We start from the raw sequence: 16,618 nt of genomic DNA on the forward strand, positions 1-16,618 counted from the left end.
CATGTAAGCACCTTGCTGGCCACAACCCTTTGGGGATCGCCTACAAACAAACTGCATTTAAAAACTGAAGCTAAAATGCCTCCAGCCCCACAGCAAGGGGTCATGCTCACCAGTCATTCCCACCCAGCCCTTCACTCCCACAGCATCACCATGTGTGCTTTTCCCTCCGGTTTTAAGCACATGAGTGTGGGTGTGCTGGAGTCTTTCCAAGCTCACAGCAAAAAGGCTGTGCTGGGGATGGATGGGAGGGCTTCCCCCCTTCCTCAACTGCTCCAAGTGCAGATAGCAAACGCATTTTGCTGAAGAAGAGCAGTATGGAATAGGTGACAGCAGTTCAGCTGCATACACATAAGCGCAGTAAATACTATGCATATGTTAAGCCTATATACTAAGCCTATGTTACACCACTTTGGAGCTCCCAAGGGGACAAGGGGGCTGTAAAACCCTTCATTGGTCATTCGTTCTGTAGCCTAGCAGCTATATCCTCCATCAAGAACACCTGACGTTCAAATGTGTTACCTGTAGGGAGGTGGCAGTGAATCATGACACCCATTCAGTGCCATCCACCTTGGGGTACTCACTGCCTTGGTTAAATGCCTTGGTGCTGATTAGCTGTATGGGCATTTCCACCACCCACAGCCAGGCTGAAGCTTGTACTGTCACATCCTTCACACCTCATTGGGTATGAGTACTCTACCGCACTTCTCCCACCTACCACCCTTACCCACAAAGAGGTTGTTGACCTGGGTGTCTGCAGTCAGGAGAAACGATTCAGGCAGCCAGAATCCCAAAGCATGCTTGTTAAGGTAACTTATTTCTTAAACTTCTGTCTGCAGTATCTCCTCATCTCCTCACCCACCTACAAGTTAGCCCATGGCCACCCTGATCAGCGGGTGCATTAAAGGGAGAAGAACTTCCCCTCCTCCCTGCTGGGGCTGCAGAGCAACTCCTGCAGCTCTTGCATGCATGGGAAGGGAAACCTCAGCCCTTGCAGCTGAGCTTCCTACACCCTCATGACAACCCACAGTGAGCCCCACTTGCGGTGCCAGAGTGAGTGATGGGCACAGTTGAACCCCAGGAGACAGAAGGCCTACTGGGATCATTCATACCCCACACAGTGACCACAGTCTGAGGAGAACTGGGCCTCGGAGACCTAATCTCAGACCTCAGGGGAAGCCACATAACAGAGGCAGGGGCTGTAGCTATGCTGTGGCCATGTTAGATGCAGCATACAGTGCCCACAGGCAGGGATCCCAGAAGGATGCTTCCCCCACATCACTGTCCTTCCTGGCTTCCCCCCTGCTTACCCAACACTCTTTCATCTCAGTTTTAAGGTAGTTTATGAAAGATTTATTTTCCCCCAATTCTCTCCCATTTTAAAACCATCCTCGCTCTGATCGTATTTTTAAACTAACCATTTTTAAGCGCGAGATTCCTATCCCAAGCAGTACGCTCACAGCATCCCCCGAAGGGCTTTTGCCTGTTTGCCTTCCACCGCAGCGCGGGCAGCTCGACCGGGGCATCTCCTCCAGCTCCGCCACAACAGAGGCGTTTCATGGTCAAGGGCAGGGTCCAGATTTGGGGTTCCCCCTCTCTACTTCGCCTCCGAGGCAGAAGCAGGTCTGTCCCTCACCCCTGGCTCCGGAATTAGCCGAGACCCCTCCGCCGGGTCCCTTTGGTACTTGAGGACGGGATTGGGGAGCGCAGACCCCGGCCCCGCTGACTTCCCCCCTCCCGGGCACCGCGGGGTCCCGGCCCGCTGCTGCCGGCGGGTGGCGGTGGGGAGGCGGGGGACAGCCGGGCTCCGCCCCGCGGCTCCGCGCCGGGAGGGCGGCAGGAGGGAGCGGGACCGGGACCGGCACCGGCACCGAGACCGTCTGGGCGGCAGCGGCAGTGGCGCGGCCCCGCGGGCCGGGGTAAGTCCTCATTGCTGACCCCCCCCACCCGCACTCCTCTACCGCCCGGTACCGGAGGTGCCCCCATCTCCGCAGTGTCCCCGCTCCGAGTTTTCCCAGCTTCCCTCGCCCCCCCCAGGGCGCACGGCTGCCCCTCGGGTGCGGGAGCGGCAGCAGGAGCGGGACCCAAAGCCGCAGCCACACTTGGACCCCGAACCCTTCCTCTGCACCCCACGCCCGCACCATGGCATCCGGACCAGGACCTGCACCCGGACTTCCCTCCCTCCGGGATCTACGGGAGGAGCATCCCTCCCTCTCCCCGCCGTCTGCTCGTCCCCGCGGCAGCAACCCTTGTCCCTACGGGTAGGGGGTATCCCGGCACTCCGGTGTCCCTGTACCCCTGTATCCCGGTACTCTGGTTTGGCAGCATCCTGGCTGCGGGCAGAGCCAGCAGAGCCACGGGAGTGTAGGGCAGTCGAGGGCTGGGGCTCCTGGCAGTGAGGAACTTGAGGGGGAAACCTGGTAGGGAACACTGGCCTCCCGGTGATAGCTGAAAATAGTGCTTGAGGATGTAAGGGATAAAAGATGGGGCAGTAAACCCGTTGGCAAACTGTGTAGTACAGTGCCTTAAACCTCTCAGTTCTGTGTGCCGTTTTGTTCATTCCCTGTCATGGCTTTGCTTATCAGCTAGGCAGCTGCTTAATGTGGGGTTTATTCCCAAAGCTACAGAACTGGCCTTTCATGTCCCCAGACAATACAGATTTCCCGGAGCAGGAGCTGTGTCACTGCAAGGGACGCTCACTGCAAAAGAAGCCCTGTCTTTGGGTGGCTGCAGCAGAGCTGTTTTATGAACAAACAGTCCTGGGAGTCATGCTGTGGAAATCCTTCAGGTCCAGTGGAGGGCTCAACTTGGGTCAGGGGCTGGCAGAAGGAGAAGGAGAGGCAGGCATGGGCACTTGCAAACAAAACATGCCATAAGAGATTGTTTCACCCCAGTCCTGAGGGATCTGTGTTCATGGGACAAAGGAAAGTTCAGTCTCCATCTCATTCTGCCCTTGTGCTCTCCCAGCTACAAACAGCAGGGGTAAGTGACACCCATTTTAAGGGTGCTGGAGCAATTTATACCCATTTATACCTACTGTACAGCTACTCCTCCTGGAGTGCATGCATCACAGATGATACTGTTCAAGGGGCGAGATGGAACAAGGAGTAATATTTATACCATTGGCATTGCAATGTTTTGTCCTTATGTTTCATACCTGTCACGCTGATGAGGAGTTCAGCAATGGGAGCACTAGCAAAGGGAAAAAAACCCTATCATATACAAGCAATTAAATGTCACAGAACAACCCTGGACAGCAGCCTTCATAGCCCTGGAAAAAATTATCCTCCCCTAAATCAACAAAGGATAGGTTCCTGAGCACAACCACGAATCCATTGTAAGGAAAATAAATACTAAGTACCCTGTAAGCATCCGTCCATTATTTCATCCCAAATGACAAGTTGGTTTGCTCTTCAGAGCAGGAAGTGCATTTTCTGGCCAGGCGTGGAAAAGACAGAGCACACTATGGATGAAATGAGGGCAGCACCGGTAGCTGAACTTTGGCAAGGTAGGCAGGGTACAAGCAGAGCATTATTTGAACAGAAGGCCTGGGACAGAAACGTGTTGCAGGAAAAGTGTACTTTCCACTTCCCTCATCAAAGAAAAGATAGTAGGTCCAAGCTACCTGGTTTGGGTACCTGGTTTGGGTAACTGTGTTGTGTTGTTCTCAGTACTACAAATTGCCTTTAAGACTGAGCTCTTGCCCAGCTGACTTGTACTGTGCTGTGACTTCAGTGCATCTTAAAACTACTGACACTTTCCATATATCTACGTTGGTTGGTAAGATGCATCTCTCTCACACACAGGAGGTGAAATATTGCATTCTTCTCTTGGCTTGAATTCAATAAAAAACTAAACAGGCGAAGCAAGACCATAAACAGTCTGTCTGTATACGAGCAGAAAAAAACCTTGCCTCTTTCTTCATCTTCCCAGAGGCATCCCCATGGCCCTCTTCACAAGAGCCAGCAGTCATCCAAATAACACCAACCCCATTCCCTGTGGAGCAGAAAACACTACGGAGCCTTACCTGCCACACTCACATGCCTACTACGCCCTCTGCTACTGCATCTTGATTTTGGCCATCATCTTTGGGAACGTCCTGGTCTGCTTAGCTGTGCTGAGGGAACGTGCCCTGCAAACCACAACAAACTACCTGGTGGTGAGCCTGGCGGTGGCGGACCTGCTGGTGGCTATTTTGGTGATGCCATGGGTGGTGTACCTGGAGGTGAGTTGGACAGAGTCCTGGGTGACATGGTCTAGGGTGAGGAATCCCTGCCCATGGCACAGGGGTTGGAAGTAGGTGATCCCAAGGTCCTTTCCAACCCAAACCATTCTATGATTAACAGAACTTCACCACAGTAGGAGTTTACCATGATACTGCATGTGTGATCATGTTCCCAATCAAGTCAGTAGTAATGTTTAGGCTGATCTGTGTGGAGCAGTACTGGAGCTGGCCTGCAGGATGTGTACAGTCAGGTTGTATTACAACAAATGATTAAAAAGGGGATAATGGGTGAGCAGAGGAGGGAAGCCATTCCAACAAGACAGATTAGCCTTTGCAATTGGATAGGAATTAAAAATATGTTCTTAAAAGTCAAATTTCATTGGACTAGAATAATCCACCATTTCAAGCATATTCCAGTCTTTAATGAAATCACAATATACTTTTGCATTAAACTTAGCACTCGCTGTGGACAGGGTGAGATTGAGGCACATCTGTAGAGCAGCCTGTGCCCCCATGTAGTACTGTGGTCACAATTTGTGAGCACAAAAGTAGCCCATTCCCTAGTTGTGTTTGAGACCCATTCAAGATTCATTTCTATCTGTGAAGCTTGGATAATCAAAGTAGCTGATCCAAGAGTCACACAAACAACAGGCAGAAGACCCCACACACATCCCAAGCTACCACTCCCAGCATTGCACAGTATCTCCTAGAGAGCCAGACTGTAGGACTTCAGCAAGACTAAGATTATAAAACCAGTCCAAAGTCATTTAGATTCTTGCTGCTGTTTATGGATGAGCGATGCCACCGGTGAAGCAGAAATGGCATCATGCTTCAGTACACTATGGGCCTAGAAATTGCCAAGAAATAATTGTTTCCAAAACCATGTACAATACCTATTCCTCTACTGGTCGTTTGCCAAACCAGGCATCCGAGACCTGGCCATTATTTATGGAGAAGCTAAAGGTGGATGAATACCTCAGATTTAAATGTTGCTTGTGAACTTTGTTGCTTTACACTCATTTTTTAGAGCCATCTGTGGCCTGGACCTTCTCCATATAATTTGTCATTTTATCAATCATGTAAAGAACTGTGTCTTTCCGAAAGGCCTCTTGGGAAGGCTGTGATAGATCAACCAGAGGAACGTTTTATAGTCTCAAAATCCTCATCTCCACCTAGTGAAGTTTCTGGCACAAAAATGTGTTCAACACTGTGTCTAGCAATCTCCTGGGGTCAACATACCTGTTGTTGACCTACCTGGTCTAATATGCTGACCATACCTGGTCTAATATGCCAGTTCTGTTACCCTATTTCTTTACTGACCTCTGATGCTGTGGCCGATGCATCTACTTGGCTCACCAAGATGTCTAAGACAGTGGCTTTAGGGTACCCTGCCCACTGGAGTTTGTTTGGCATTAAACACCATCATACCTTATAATCATTGTATAAACGGAGGAGGACATGTAGCAGCATGGCCTGGAGCATCCTTCTCCATCTTTTCACGACATCTAGCTCTACCTTCAGAGGACCAGAAGTTTCTGAAGGTGGTTGCCAAAGGGAGGACAGACGCCTGAGTTAGTGCAGCTCAGCAGTTTACCACTCCTCAGCAGGCCTGACTGTGTGTGTGCTCTTAGTTACTCCCACCATACAAAACCATAAGCAGCCATTTCACAGCTGCAGGGAGCTAACAGCACCCCCAAGAAGAACACTCTTAAGCACAAAACACTTAAGTGAGCATGCTTAAATGCACCACTATTCAGATGTCTGTCATCACCTGATGTAACTTCATGTTCCTACCTTCCCCCCTATGTGTTCCTCAATACAGCATCATCTGATTTACACACATTCCTTTGTTTATTTGCAAGGATTCAGGAGAGTGATGGATTTGCATAAGCTTATGAATGCACATAAACTGGAAGACTACTTTATGGTTGGAAAGTTTAAAATAATAATACTGCAGTTTTATGGATAAAGCAGATGTGGTGAGAACCTGACCTGAATAGTCTTTAGGGAGCTTTAGCATTGTCTTTATCAGAGCCAGGATTTCAACCTGCACTCTATTCCCACTTCTGTTGCATATGCACAGAGGGGTAATGAGAGACCTCATCAGCTCATCTCTCTGTGGTTTGCTCTTATCAGTTGTCAAAGAAGAACATTTGACCATCCACCTCACCCAGGCAGTTGTGAGGATTCATTCAATTAATACCTGTGATGTGCTTTGAGATTCCTGGACAAAAGGCATCAGAGGGGTAAAGAACAGGTACCCTGCCAGCACATGAAAACCAGAAATGCACACTAGCAAGTTCTAGCTGCTGTAGCAAAGATGAGCAGAGCAATAAAAGGAATAGCAGAAATAGAATTTTAAAGATTATTAACAAGGCCTGTAATAAAAAGGTTCTTCTTCACTATTAAATTCCAGAACAAATTCTGGGTTTGCATACCAAGCAGGTAAATATTAACTACTTCACTGACTTCAGCAGAGCTAATGCCCATTTTAGAGGTTGAGGCTGGTGGAAGTGGGTGGGTTTTAAGCCCAAACATTTTGATCTGTCAAGCATCCTCTTAATACAATCCACAGCTTAGTATGCAGGTGGCATGGTCTGAATGCATCATCCCTAGAGGGTTCACTTCAAAGCCATTCCCACCACCACCTTCTCAAGTTTTAATGGTTCACATTCTTGGGCTTAAAACCTGAATGTGCTCAGGACCTTGGAAGCTCCCTCAGTTAAGTGCTTGCACATCTGCTGGGCGAGCAGCAGGTGGCTTTCATGCAAACAGCTGGCACCAGCTCCTGGTGAAATACTCTTCAAACTCCACAAATCACACAAACACTGCGTTGCATTTTGTCTCACGCTACCAGAAACACCTCTCACTGCAAACCACTGCAAAGGCTTCCAGCAGTTACAGTCATATACATATATATATACACACACATATACATATATATATATACACACATACATATATGTATTTTCAGGTGGTCAAGCAGATCTCAAAAATCTGCACCTAAAGCAAAAATGGTGTGGGTTTTCTTTGAAAACTGAAAAGAAAAGCTTTAAGAGTTTGGGGCTTTTTTTCTTTCCCTGCTTTTTTAAAGAGAAAACAAAGAAGCCCCATAAGCATCAGAGAACCAAAGATGAAAGCATAGTTCCCTATTGCCTTTTGTAAGCCAATTCCTATTTCTCTCCCCTTCATGTCAGGGGTCCTAATGGAAGACTGTCTTGTCAGTACCTGAATTGTGACACATACCTGGGTACAGCAGGCAACAGCCTAAAGACATAGCACACCTCAGCAAGTTTCTGTGCCCAAGTGCTGGCACACTTAAAACCATTTATATTTTCCATTATTGTTTCTTGAACAGCTCTGAAAACAACTCCCACAGAGTGAATTCTGTATTTATACAAGTGCATCTCTCTGCAGAGCCACGTCCTTCCTAGGCATCAACACTTGTTGCAGGGTTGACCCACTGCCTTAGAAGCCAAGCTTACTTGTGGCACCCTCTCCTGCCTGAGCTGGGATAGGTATTTTTGAGTGGGTCTTGAAAGCCTCCAAGGATGGAGCCTGCACCATCTCACTGAGCAACTGGCTTCACTACCTCACTGTCCTCATGGTCAGAAACCTCATCTTCATCACCAGTGTGCACCTTTCTTTCAACTTATGTCTATTGTCTCTTGCTGTGGAAAACCTGGCCCCAGCTTCATAGATACCCTTCCCTGACTTTCTTAATAATCTCCCACTAGGGGACTGCTGTTAGTCCTCCACAAAGCCACCTTTTCTCCAAGCTGAACAAGCCCTGTTTCCTTAGCAGCTCCTCACAGGACAAGTGCTCCAGCCCCATGGACTGTATTGGTGGCCCTCCACTGGACTCACTCCTGTTTATCAGTGTTTTTGCTGTACTTGGGCCACAAAACAAGTGGGTTTCACTTGTTTAGACCACAAGACTCCAGTGGCCTAAATGTAAGCAGAAATGCTAGGAATCAGTGCCAGGTCCTAATAGCTTCCCAGGATCCAGCTGAACCAGCAGGACCTATGGGATTGAACATTGAAGGCTTTCTCCAAGCGAGGACTTCCCTCCCTCTTTCCCTCCTACCAGCACAGCATTAGATTTGTTTGCTGTACTCATCTAACAAGCTTATCTGTGGAAAGCAGGCTGCCTCCTTGTTCATCTCCTACAAGGAGGGAGTACTGAGGCAGACCACCTCTCTTGACGTTATCATCCCCCCAGGAGAGCAGTACCACATCGTGCTTGGAACATATTGTTGTCAACTGAAAATGGTATTATCAAGAACTTGGTGCCTAGGCCAAAAAAAAAGGAGCATTTCTCCATCGCAAGGATTGGTCACAGCTAAGCTTTCATGATTGCACACTTCAGATTAAACATTCAAAACCACCAGAACAAAAGCTTGACACGGTGGCAAACCAGAACGCTTTATCTGAATAGCTTGCAAGTTCCCACTCAGATCTAATAATCAAAATCTATAACTGAGATAAGAATCCAAATAAGGCTTTAGAGAAACCTTGGGTCTCAGGACTCTCTTTCATACATAAATGCATAAAATTTGCAGCACTTTTCCAGCTCACTGCCTGTAAGAGAACTCCAGCAGCTAAGCTGAGAAACTCTTTCAGCCCTTATTTTTTCTCAGATAATCCTTAATCAAAGGATATACACAGTGATACCAAATTTAAATCAATTTGTCATGCTGGGCCTTAAGGGAAGGGATAGCTGAGATCTATTTCTTCTCTCTCTATAAGAGTAACTAAAGGACTGAAACTGAGGTGCGGCTCCTTCTTTGCAACCTACCGCTGCGTTATCTTGCGCACAACACAGGTACCTCAGTTTCCCTCTGCACATCACAATGGACATAAACTCATGTAGCTGTTGAGATACTTGGAGGAGACCACCTCCTTATACATAACTTATCAGGACTTGGTGCAGAACAAGGCTGACACTTTTGTGGTTGCTGGTGCAGGTGACTGGAGGAGTCTGGACCTTCAGCCGCATCTGCTGCGATATCTTCGTCACCATGGATGTAATGATGTGCACAGCCAGCATTTTAAACCTCTGTGCTATCAGCATTGACAGGTGAGAGCCAACAGCATCTGGGGGATACTCTGGAGGTGTGGGACAACCCTGTACCATAGCATGGCAGGGACAAGGAAGTAGGATTTGGGCATTGGGGTGCTCAGGAGCACAAACCTCCCGGCAAGTCTATTACTGCTGCTACTGCTATTAATATGGCTTGGCCCACGATGTGCTTGAAGATGTCTGCAATTAAGGGCAGACAGGCACAAGCAATAAAACATCACCAGTAGGCAATCAACCTCATCCTCATGCTTCTTGAAAGCAGGAACCAGAATGGGTTATCTAATTCCTACTGAGTCTTAAAGAGGGTATCTCCTCCTGAAGACCTCACTCATGAAGTTTTAATGAACAAAATCCTGCCATACACATAGAGAGGGGGTGGTGATTATTGCTGTATAATCTTCAGCCTTGCCCTGCTTTTCTGCATCTTAAAACTTAGCCTATTTAAAGCCATGCTGAGGGCGGGGAGCCAAGACCTTGCTGCACATGGTACTGTTAGGACCGAGAAGTGGGGGAAGGAAAAAGACCTGCATGCTGTACCTTTGTAATATGTGGCTAAAGGGTAACTGTATGAGGCAGCTCCCAATGCTGGGTTGGTCTGGAGTACCAGCCCCTGGGCTATCCTAAAGACAAGACTTCTGTGCCTTCATCCTAGCCTTGCTGAGCTGCATCCCCTGAGGCACCCTGGCAGCTGAACGCCCTGGACACCTACCCATAGGCTCTGTCAGTAAGGCCAACACCAGAGCGGGCAGCTGAGGCACAGAGTGCAGCAGGCTGTGGTTGCTCCAAGACTGCTCTTTCCCAGCAGTGTGCACATATAACCTTAGGGGCTTCCCGGGGTTTCTAGATCCATCTGGTATCCCAAACCTTGCAGCTTCACAATGCCAGCAGATCTGCAGAGTGTTTCTCTGCAGTGCTGACAACTAACTCTGATTTCCTCTGTTCCTCCTCCCAATGCCCCACTTATCATTTCTACAAATTGCTGGTCCCATCATCTGGTCTCCTTTCCTCTTCCATTTATTTCTTTACCACGTTCACCATCATGTTCCCTACATGGCTTTCCTTTCTCCTTTTAAAACCTGGTCCTTTTCCTCCCTCCCTCTTTCTGGAGCTGGTTTGGCCCACAGATACACCGCAGTGGTGAAACCAGTTCAGTACCAGAACAACACTGGGCAGAGCTCCTGCAGGAGGGTGTCTCTCATGATCGTGATAGTCTGGATGCTGGCATTCGCAGTGTCATGCCCTCTCCTCTTTGGCTTCAATACTACAGGTAGGTGACGTCCTTGAACAGCACCAACTGGTGAGGGGTTGAAAATGGAGCTGCCCTGTGTACAGGCAGGTCATTTAACATGGGTCCTGCACACTTTCCAAGTTACAGGAAATTTTGGGAAACTGGAAAGCACACTATGGTGAGAAAAATCTCTGGTGCTGAGCACACATGCTCTTGTCTTATGAGCTTGCCATTTACTCCGGCAGACACTGACTATTGCTCTGACAACAGACCTGCCTGCTTTATTGACAGATCAATGTCTGTCAAAGCATCTGGGTCTACAGATTCCTCCAGTCACTCAGTGCATACAGAGCGAATCTCCAGATACGCAGCACATCCAGTACACATCAGACTTACGGCATCTTGCCGATATCAACAGCTCCAGGCACAGTTTTCAATGTGGTACAGGACAGATTCCTACCCAGCAAGGACTGCACACTGGCACTGCTTGTGAGAAATCTCTTTCCCATGCAGAGGGCTGCTTCCTCACCTAACCCCTTGAGGAAGGGAAACAATTTAGTCTCCTCCTTGGAATCAGGTTGGTCTCTTTCCCCTCACCTAGGGCAGCCCATTCTCCCTGGAGGTAGAGGGGTACAAGAGCCTTCCTCCCCTCTGAGTCACAGGCAGAGGTCCGCTGCTCCCCATCCATCCTATATACAATGCTTGAGGTGAGAAGAGAGCAGGGAGTGGGAAGTACTGCTGTCGCCCTCCTTCCTGGTCCAGACAGATGAGGGTGAAGGCACCCCTCTGCAACCAGGCAGCTCAGAGGCTGTCAGAAGAATAGGAGAAAGGATGGGAATAGACATGAGAGAAGAAAAGCAGGCAGATCCATGCTGGGTCATGCTAAATGGCCCTAGGTAGTCCCTTTTAAGCATCAGTTAGGTGAGTATGTAGGACACAACTAATTTGCAACAACAGAGATAGGAGATACTTGCACTCCTTAGACTGTCTTTGTCCACCAAAGACCCCTTGTACTAAACCAAAGCAGCTCTCTCCTCTCTTTTTCTCTCTCTTCTCCTCCCCAGGGGATCCCACTGTCTGTTCCATATCCAACCCTAGTTTCATCATCTACTCCTCTTTGGTGTCCTTCTACCTCCCCTTCCTGGTGACCCTGCTGCTCTATGTCCGGATTTACCTCGTGCTAAGACAGAGACAAAAGAAGCGAACCCTCACCCGGCAGGGCAGCCACAGCGCCAGCACCAAACCGTGTTATGCACACAAAGTAAGGTTCATATGAATACAGAAGGAGCTGTCGAACAGGGCAGGGCATGCATGATCTCTTCTGCTTAAAGGGTCAAAGCACAAAACAGAAAGCATAAAGAAGAGACATGGCATGTTTTCATTCCATCCCTCACCCATACACCATGATATCTGAGATGTGGAAGCTCCAGTTAAATCCTTTTCAGCCCTCTAGAAAGAGGATATTCCCCGTCTATCTCTGCTCTCTAGAAACAGGGCACAGGCTACTTCAGTATTTCTTCAGAGCAGGGCTTTTTCAGCCATGCAGAAGTCTGGCTAATTTCTTCACATCGATTTTTAATGTCTTTCTTTATTGGTTTTTGTTGTGTGAAGCTTTGTTCTCAGGGCTTCACAGGCTTTAACCTAGATTATTGAAAAAGAAGAACCAAAACAAAACAACTCTTCATCTGACAGACTTAAGAGGTCAAAATGCTTATGGTGCATGGAGCATTTGTTCCACTGACCTTTCTAGATGAAATATCTGCAACCATGGGAACCAGCACAGTGGTTTGAAAGGGATTGCCTGGTCACGCATATCCACTTGTTTTACCCATTTCTCACAGTGAAGCTGCATTAATAAAAGTGTGGAGGGGGGGGGTGTTGAGGGGAGTAGGGCCAACACAAAAATACAAGGGTAAGGTTAGCAGAGCAGGTGTTTCAGCTCTACTTGTTCTCATGCTTCTCCTCAGTGTGATGGAAGCAGAGAGTTGTCCAGTGCTGGTTCACCCCTCTGATAAGCCAGATCAGTCTAGAGGGTAAGGTGCAAGTGGGGCTCCTACAGCTTTCCTTGTCATCCTTTAACCCAGTGAATGGTTTGGAAGGCTCCCAGCCCCTGTGTGGAATCCTCTTTTTGCAGGAACACTTGGAGAGAAAAGCTTTGCCAAGCAGATGCCAAGGCACCTTTTCCCCCTGTCTCCCGCTCAAGTGCTCAGGCCAGGGGATGTCTACCAAAAGGAAGTTGCTGACTATCCTCAGCCTGCAGCGGTACCGCAGCTTCTGCCATGAGGCATCCCTCACCAAGACACCCAGGAGCACACAGCACAGCAGGCTGGAAGAGATGAGGAGTACCAAGCCAGGACTGGAGGTACGGAGGCTCAGCAATGGCAAGACCATCAGCTCTTTGAAGCTAGTGCATCAGCAGCCCCGGCTGATCCAGCTTCGGGAGAGGAAGGCTACACAGATGCTAGCTATCGTCCTGGGTGAGTGAGAGCCACTCTATCTAGTGGGGGGCAAGGGGTGATGGTTTGGGACTTGCAAGAGCAAGGAATCTCCTAATACAGTATTGAGCTTAAAAAAATGGAAGCCAAGCCCAGACTTCAGTTTGACTGCTCCACAAACTCAGGAGAGACAGAGATGGGGCATTTAGGGATCTAGGGAAATGCTCTCAGATGTTGAGAGACAAGTATGTTAGTATTGTATTTGCTACGTTATGTTACCCTTTTGTTTTAAACCAGTGGCCAAAGATCCCTGCTACAGGCAGCAACAGCCAACATCTTTGCTTTCCCTTTTCCTTTGTTATAAAGTTGAAACAGTCCTAAGTTTCTGCACATGCAGCAGCTCTCAGGTCCAATTACAGAAGGGGAAACTGAGGCAAGGAGCATCATTGGAACCAGCTCATAGAGCTGGATAGAGAAACCAGGAGAATGGTGCCTCAGTCACCTGCGAGGGTCACCAGACACACCGCTGCCCCTCATTAACTTGGTAGTAGCAGGGAAGCAGCCTCATTGTAACTGATAAAAGCAGCTAAAGCAGCAGTCTTTCCCTCTAAGTTGTGGCCACTGTCTTTTTGTCAGTTGAGGCCACTTCTGAAGCTGCATCCATCCATTCACATACCTGACCCCAAGGAGCTGAAGCTCTTGCTAAGTCCCTCTGTCTCAGCAACATCACTTTCAGCACCTCCCAAGTGCAGACACACGCATGGAAGCAGTGAGAGGATGGAGGGAGGACACGGGTCAGTGCCCTCTATCTTTCTGAGTAGTTGTTTCCCTAAAGTCCTGAATTGTTTTCTCCCTCTCTCTAAACCCAGGAGCATTCATAGTCTGCTGGCTGCCCTTCTTCTTGATTCACATCCTCAACACCCACTGCCCGTCCTGCCACGTGCCCCCAGGGCTTTACAGTGCCAGCACCTGGCTTGGCTACGTGAACAGCGCCCTCAACCCCATCATCTACACAACCTTCAACACCGACTTCCGCAAAGCCTTCCTCAAGATCCTCTGCTGCTGACCGCGGGGCTGGCACCGGGCTGCACGGGCTGCGCTCTGTGGTACAAGTGCTCCCCACTTCTGGGGAAGGAGGAGAAGACACAGAGGCAAACCAGTGAGTCCCTCAGCACTGGGCACTGAGAGGCAGACCCAGGCGTGCAGTGCAAGATCAGCCACCATAGTGCACGTGGGACCAAAGCAGACAGCATCTCATCTCCCTGCCTGTGGGCTGGGAATGCATTTGGCTTCCCAGTGCTGGAACCTCAGACTGCAGAAGGCACCCAGCTCATGCACAGCAGTCCTAATAGAGGGCAGAACATGACCTGTTCCTTAAGGATCCTATCCCTTTAATAATGAGCCAACTCAGAAAGAGAACACTGACAGAGAAATGACAACATCCTTGTCTCTGTCAAAAGGCTTACCGATAAAACTGGGTCACTCTCAGTGCTTGAGTAAATTGCCCCAGTTGCAAGTGAAACCTTCCCTTGTGCTGCCAGGTTGTATTTTATTGCTCCTTGCAAGACAGAGAGGTGGCTACCATCCCTCTGGTAGGTCAGGTCTCATGAGAAGCACAGCACTATCACAAGTGTTCCCGCTCTTCCTAACCCAAAGGCCAGTGCTAGATTGGCCACTACTTAACTACCACACACCCACTCATCACTACTTAACTACCACACACCACACACTAATGAACAAGGCCTAGGATAGCTCCAGTCATGCCTGCAATAGATTCAAACCTGTTTTTTCCACCTGGGGCAGGTTGCATGCACCTTGCCTTGAAATTTGTTTGTGGTCTCTTTGGAACCAATCTCTGCACTCCTGTCCTCGTTAGGAGCACTGCTGGATTATGTGTTTGTCCTCTTCTGATAACTCCTGTTACAGCCCACACCTGGGGAGCAGCTGTTTCAGTAGCATCCCTCCCTGTAAGAAAGGATGTGTGCCACAGGATCAGACCCAGGACTCTCTGGCTCCCTTCACCGATATACCTGTCAGCACACAGGGCATCCATACATCCCAGCTTCCAGGAGCTGGCCAAACACAATCATGCCATGGTCTCCTTTCCCAGCAATATTTTACAAAGCCATCTCCAGTAGCTCCTGGATAAAAACACCAGACAAGCCCTGCTGTACCATTTAAGCTGGCACTCTAATGTTCTTCTTGTATAGACAAACTTGACCTGGGACAGCCTCTACACATTTCTCTCGTTTCCACCCTCCTCACTGTACTGGATCAGAGGCTCCAGCTCTCACTTCCAAGACCAGGCTTAGCTGTGCTGTTAGCCACACTTGTTTGACAGCTTTGGATGTACCTGTGTGCGTTGTTGCTGCCTGTGTCCATGCCACAGCTCCTCATCTGGGAAGGGCTTCCTCCCTTTCCTAGTATAAAGCCAAATCCATTCTCTGCCTCTGGAGCACATAGCAGAGATCTAGCTTCTTCTCTTGTTTGTCTGGGCTTTGGGAGAAGATGCTCGTGGACAGCATGTGTTGTTTGCCTGGGGAGTGCCCTCCATACTGCACTGTAATTGTCAATCTAATAAAACACAGATGTAACTGGAAGGTTTGGTACCTTTGTGGTGAACATAGCCCTTCCTTAAGCCTTTTCTCAGTGACAGCCCTCTTAGCACTTCCCTGTACAAAGTAATCATCTGCCTGGAGACCTGTAAGAGGCCTTCATTATTACTTGCATTTTACTTGTACCTGGAAAAGAAATCAATGGCTGTTTTAAGCACTTCCAGCTGAAAATATGGTCTATCAGTTTCCCAGCTATGCCAGGCAGGCGTGTGGTACTGTTTACTCCATCTGCTCATAGGTGGTGGCTAACATGGGAGCTACTCAGCACACAGGGTATTGGGGATATCAATTGTGTGAATCAGCCTGTGGACAGATTGCTGCTCAAGTAATTCTTATTCAAATGCTTCACAACACAGATCACCAGAGACCAGTTTCAGTTGCTTTATATACACACTTACCGGAAAGGTGGAAATAAGGAAAAAGACCTTTTAGAGCACGGCTAGGTCCGTTTCAAGCCCTGCCCTGGCATCTCTTAGGTGTCACATTCACTCTGATCTTACTTGAATTTGAACCTGTACTTCAAGCAGTGAATCCCAAGGTGATTCAGGATAGAGGTAAGGAAAAAGAGATGTGGTAGAAGACCAAGCAGTATTTTGGTACCCACACACCTCTGAGGGATGGGGAAGGTTCTGTATCTAAATATACAGTTCTTTATTTAATAGTTAAGATTTGAACTGTGAGTCACAGAACTGATAGCAATCGCTTGATCTATAACTAGGGAAGAAAAGAAAAAAGGCATCACAAATCCCACCCATAATTACAATAACTTAACTCCAAAAAAAAACAGCATCTCTCCCCCCCTCTCTCAAGTACTGCTTGAGCTCCATGCCACATTTTACTATGGCAATAAGAACACACAGGAGAGGCCAAGGAACAGAAGCAATCAAAGGTGCAACCAGTTAATACCCTTCATCCATCCCCAGGAAGCCAGAGGGACACCTGAGGAGCCCCCCAGGACCTCTGCTGCTTCACACCCCCCCCCCCCCCACACACACACACACACTCATTCCTGGCAATAGAATAATCTGTACTCCC

At 48.6% G+C, this 16,618-nt stretch overlaps 1 protein-coding gene across 1 annotated transcript; it reads left to right on the top strand.

Moving 5' to 3' along the window:
* The first annotated feature begins 3,937 nt into the window (after positions 1–3,937).
* Positions 3,938–14,665, top strand: DRD3 (dopamine receptor D3). The gene is made up of 6 exons (XM_061357698.1): positions 3,938–4,222; positions 9,190–9,302; positions 10,430–10,572; positions 11,598–11,794; positions 12,668–13,010; positions 13,838–14,665. Exons 1-6 carry the CDS (start codon positions 3,941–3,943, stop codon positions 14,032–14,034), a joined length of 1,275 nt encoding a protein of 424 aa, XP_061213682.1. The 5' UTR covers positions 3,938–3,940; the 3' UTR covers positions 14,035–14,665.
* The last annotated feature ends 1,953 nt before the right edge of the window (positions 14,666–16,618 follow it).

This window comes from Neopsephotus bourkii, unplaced genomic scaffold, assembly GCF_033783945.1.
Source record: "Neopsephotus bourkii isolate Nb327-2 ecotype Australia unplaced genomic scaffold, CSIRO-AGI_Nbou_v1 NB_911, whole genome shotgun sequence".
Lineage (NCBI taxonomy): Eukaryota > Metazoa > Chordata > Aves > Psittaciformes > Psittacidae > Neopsephotus > Neopsephotus bourkii.

What these genes read in the sequence shown, in the direction of transcription:
- DRD3 (XM_061357698.1), top strand. Translation starts at nt 3,941, where the DNA reads ATGGCCCTCTTCACAAGAGCCAGCAGTCATCCAAATAACACCAACCCC. An exon ending in CTTTGGCTTCAATACTACAG is followed by an intron (nt 10,573 to 11,597) that starts GTAGGTGACGTC and finishes TCTCCTCCCCAG; the next exon opens with GGGATCCCACTGTCTGTTCC. An exon ending in AACCGTGTTATGCACACAAA is followed by an intron (nt 11,795 to 12,667) that starts GTAAGGTTCATA and finishes CTCTTTTTGCAG; the next exon opens with GAACACTTGGAGAGAAAAGC.